The 3778-nt window shown below is 55.4% G+C and overlaps 1 protein-coding gene across 1 annotated transcript; it reads right to left on the minus strand.

Moving 5' to 3' along the window:
- Window positions 1-909: 909 nt before the first annotated feature.
- On the minus strand, window positions 910-2826 carry LOC138734008 (microtubule-associated proteins 1A/1B light chain 3C-like). The gene is made up of 4 exons (XM_069881540.1): window positions 2775-2826; window positions 2531-2586; window positions 2267-2373; window positions 910-1327 (listed from the first exon to the last, which is right to left on the minus strand). The coding sequence occupies exons 1-4, from the start codon at window positions 2824-2826 to the stop codon at window positions 910-912; spliced, it is 633 nt and encodes a 210-aa protein (XP_069737641.1).
- Window positions 2827-3778: the final 952 nt, after the last annotated feature.

The raw sequence follows: 3778 nt of genomic DNA on the forward strand, positions 1-3778 counted from the left end.
TTTGGGGGCTTCATCCAGCCAGGAGGCTCCAGCAGAGCCCCCAGGTCCCACTCTCCATCCCTCTGTGCAGGGGAAGGGTCTCCAGCAACCACAGAGCTGTCATCTCCCCCCTGAAAACCCCTCCCAAAGCCTCAAAATCCAACCTGCTCCTCCAAAATTTGGAGGCTGCATCCAACCCAGGGGTCCAGGAGAGCCCCCAGCTCCCACTCTCCAGCCCTTTGCAGGAGGAGGAACTCGCCTCCCCTCTCCCCACCAGCCTCTCGGCTCCCGCTGCCGCTGGCAGCTAATTTTAGAGCTTATTTATTAACATTTGAAGATGAAACGTGCCTGAAATATTCCCCCGGCGTGACCACGCAATTTGATGGCGAGGGGGAAGCCTTAAATATTTCAGCAGCGTCTCCATCTGACTCATCGGAGCTCCGCCACCTCTCCGCTGCGGATTTTAGCGGCTCGCCCTGCCCTTGGGGTGCTGGATGGAGATGTTGGGGAGGGTCCCCCCTGATTCTGCAGAGGGGAGCGCGATGGGGAGCTGCTTTTCTGCAGAAAAGTCTCTCTCCCAGGCTGGTTTTGCTATAAGGGGAGTAAAAAATGTTCCCTTCCCTAGGTTTTTCCTCCCCCAGATGCCAGCCCAGCAAACCAGGGAGGTTAAACCCTGAGGTTAAAGCTGGTTTTGCATCCAAGGGATGAGCCGCAGCCAGAGGCATCAGCCAAAATTTCCTTTATTCCACCTCTGGAGAGCTCGGATGCTCCAGCAGCGGCGAGAAGGGACACGCGGCTTAACGCAAACCTCCTCAAGCCCTCAATCCTGTTAGGAGGAACGTTTAGAAGGAGGCGACGTTCTCCTGAGCAGGGATGACAGGCTCTAAAGCCCTTTAGAAGGGCCTCTTAGAGGAAGAACGTCCCCATCCATCAGCGTAAACCAACACCATCTGCCGCAGGGGGAGAGGAATTCGTAGCCGAAGCCACCGGATTAAGGTGTTGAGAATAATTTTTAAGATCGAACCTGTCAGGCTGCAGCCAGAGAGAAGATGAGGCTTGATCCAGCCACAATTTGAGGCTCCACAGGGGTCTGAAGCCACGTTTGGATGGATGGATCCCCAACCCCATCAGCGTTGGGGGGTTGAGATGAGGAGCCACAAGGCGAGGGGTGAGTTTGGGGTCCCTGGAGCTGCCGAACATCTCCTGGGAGGCGTAGGTCAAGTAGAGGAAGCCGTCCTCGTCCTTGTTGTCCTGGTAGAGCTCCTGCATGGTGATGGCCATGTTGGGAAGCCCTTTGTTGTTCACCAGCAGGTAGAAGGTCTGGGAGGAGCCCAGGCAGAGCCGCGTCCTGCGGGGAGGAAGGGGAAGGATGGGGAAGCTCCCTAGATCCATCTGTGGGGACACGGAGCTGCCTCAGACGCTTCGTGGCTCCTCCCCAAGGGACCAGGTTGTGCTTCGATAACACAACTAGCTGGGTAGGTGAGGAGAGAGCAGTGGACGTCGTCTATCTCGACCTCAACAAAGCTTCGGACCCCATAGAATCGTGGAATGAGTTGGGTTGGAAGAGGCAAAGCTCATCCCGTTCCAACTCTAGGGACACCTTCCAGTGGCCCAGGAGGCTTCAAGCCTCCTCCAGACCTTCCAGTGGACCAGGAGGCTTCAAGCCTCCTCCAGATGAAGACATCAGCTCCTCCAAAAGCATCTCGGTGCCTACGAGCCACCCGTGTAAATCCGTTCATAGAATCACATTAACCTAGAGGGGACTCGGGGAGCTCCAGAGGACCCTTCCCACCCAACCAGTTCAGGATTCTGGGATCATCTCCCACCAGCATCAAGGTTGGTGCAAGGACACAGCCAAAAAGATCCATAAAGACGAGCCACGACATCTCCATCCATCCCAAACCCTTCCTGCTGGGAGATGTTGGTCCCTGGGAGCGATTCCCAGAGCTCAAAGGCTTCAGACTCAACTACAACCCTGCTGCTCGTTTGCAGCCCTGCTAATCACCTACCCCCAATTAGCAATTGACCCTGGGGAAGGAGCCAAGGGTGGAGAGGGAGGAGGCTCCCTCCGTGCATCAACGAGCTAATTGCAAAGGCTAATTGCATTAAGTGTAAACACTTAGAATCGTAGAATCACCAGGTTGGAGAAGACCCATGGGGTCATGGAGTCCAAATCACTTGCCCATTAGAGCAGCCAAAGGGGCTTCCAGGTGTTTTCCAGCCCAGGTTGCACGGATCCAGGGCTCTGGATCCAAATCTTGGCCCCATCCGACCACTATCCACTTACCTCAAGGTGACAACGAACTGGGAGAGGGGCAGGTCCTGGGACACCAGGAATTTGGTTCGGGTCAGGGGGGGTAAGTTCTTCTCCTTCTGGTAACGCTCCACGACCACCTGCAGCGAGGAGAAGGTGCCGGAGGGTGAGACTCGGGGTCCTCTTATCCAGAAAAGAAGAACTGGGGTCTTCAGAGCTGAGCCATGAAGTCTTGAGTGAGGACTCTCCGAGTTTGGCTTCCAGCTGGCCCCGAAGAGACGGGGACGTGGCTCTTACCGGGATCTTGTTGGGATATTTGATCCGGATCTCGGTCACTTCGTGCATCCTGGTGGCTGTTGAAGAGGAAAGGAGGAGGAATAAGCGTAGCTGAACCCTACACCTGGTGGGAGGTGGCCCTGCCCATGGTCATAGGGTTGGAACTGGGTGGTCTTTAAGGTCTTTTCCAACTCAAACCACTCCGTGACGTCTCCATCCTTGACCCCATCCCCTGCCTTCCATCCCTTCATCCCCAATAACTCACCGAGGCTTTTCCTCTGCTTGAAGGGGCGAGAGCTGCTGTCGCACGGCTGCATCTTCTGGAAGAAGGAGGAGGAGGAGGAAGCACCTCAAGATCCAAGCAGAATCTGCTCCCTGAGCCAAACCATGAGGAGCTGCTGCCTGCAGAGCTCCTAAAATAGGCTCGTCCTGGCCCACCTGGGGATGGGAGGAGCTGGGAGGCTCGGAGGAGATGGGGAGGAGACCCGGAGAGAGGTGGGGTGGGTGAGGGTGGAGAAGAGGAGGCTCCAGGGCGACCTTAGAGCATCTTCCAGCGTGGAAAGAGGCTCCAGGAAAGCTGGGGAGGGGGCTCTTGGTCAGGGAGTGCAGGGATTGGGCTGAGGGGAATGGGTTTGAGCTGCAAGAGGGGAGATTGAGGCGAGATTTTAGGGTGAAATGTCCTCCTGGGAGGGCGGGGAGACCCTTCTTGGCCCCGAGAAGTGGTGGATGCTCCATCCCTGGAGATGCTGAAGTCCAGGTCGGATGGGATTTGGAGTCCCAGACCCAGTGGGAGGTTTCCCTGCTCGTAGAAGGGATGGAACTGGATGGACTTTGAGATTCCTTCCAACCCAAACCATCCCAGGGCTCTATGAGTGAGAGGAAGAGGCTCTCCATGAGCTGGTTGGGCTTGTTTTGTGGGGAGTTACTGATTTTTAAGCCAACCTGGACTTCGACACCTCTAGGGACGTGCCCAGCGAGGCAGCATCTCCTCCGAAACCATCTCTCTCCTCCATCATCTGCAGCCCAGAAGGCCCCGTGATGCCAAAAAGCTCATTTAAATGAACTTAATTTGAGTCTTTGGCATCGCTAATTGAGCTGGGCTGCTCCTACCTCCTCCCTTTGCTGAGGTTGGGAGCACTCAGAAGGCGCATGAGCCGCTCCGGATGAAAAACGAAGGGGAAATATATAAATATATAAATATATAAAAAGATAAATGGGTTCTAATTGGTGTAATGGGGGCTAATTTGTTTTTCCGAAGCCGCTTTTCTC

Source organism: Phaenicophaeus curvirostris, unplaced genomic scaffold, assembly GCF_032191515.1.
Source record: "Phaenicophaeus curvirostris isolate KB17595 unplaced genomic scaffold, BPBGC_Pcur_1.0 scaffold_51, whole genome shotgun sequence".
Taxonomy (NCBI): Eukaryota; Metazoa; Chordata; class Aves; order Cuculiformes; family Cuculidae; genus Phaenicophaeus; species Phaenicophaeus curvirostris.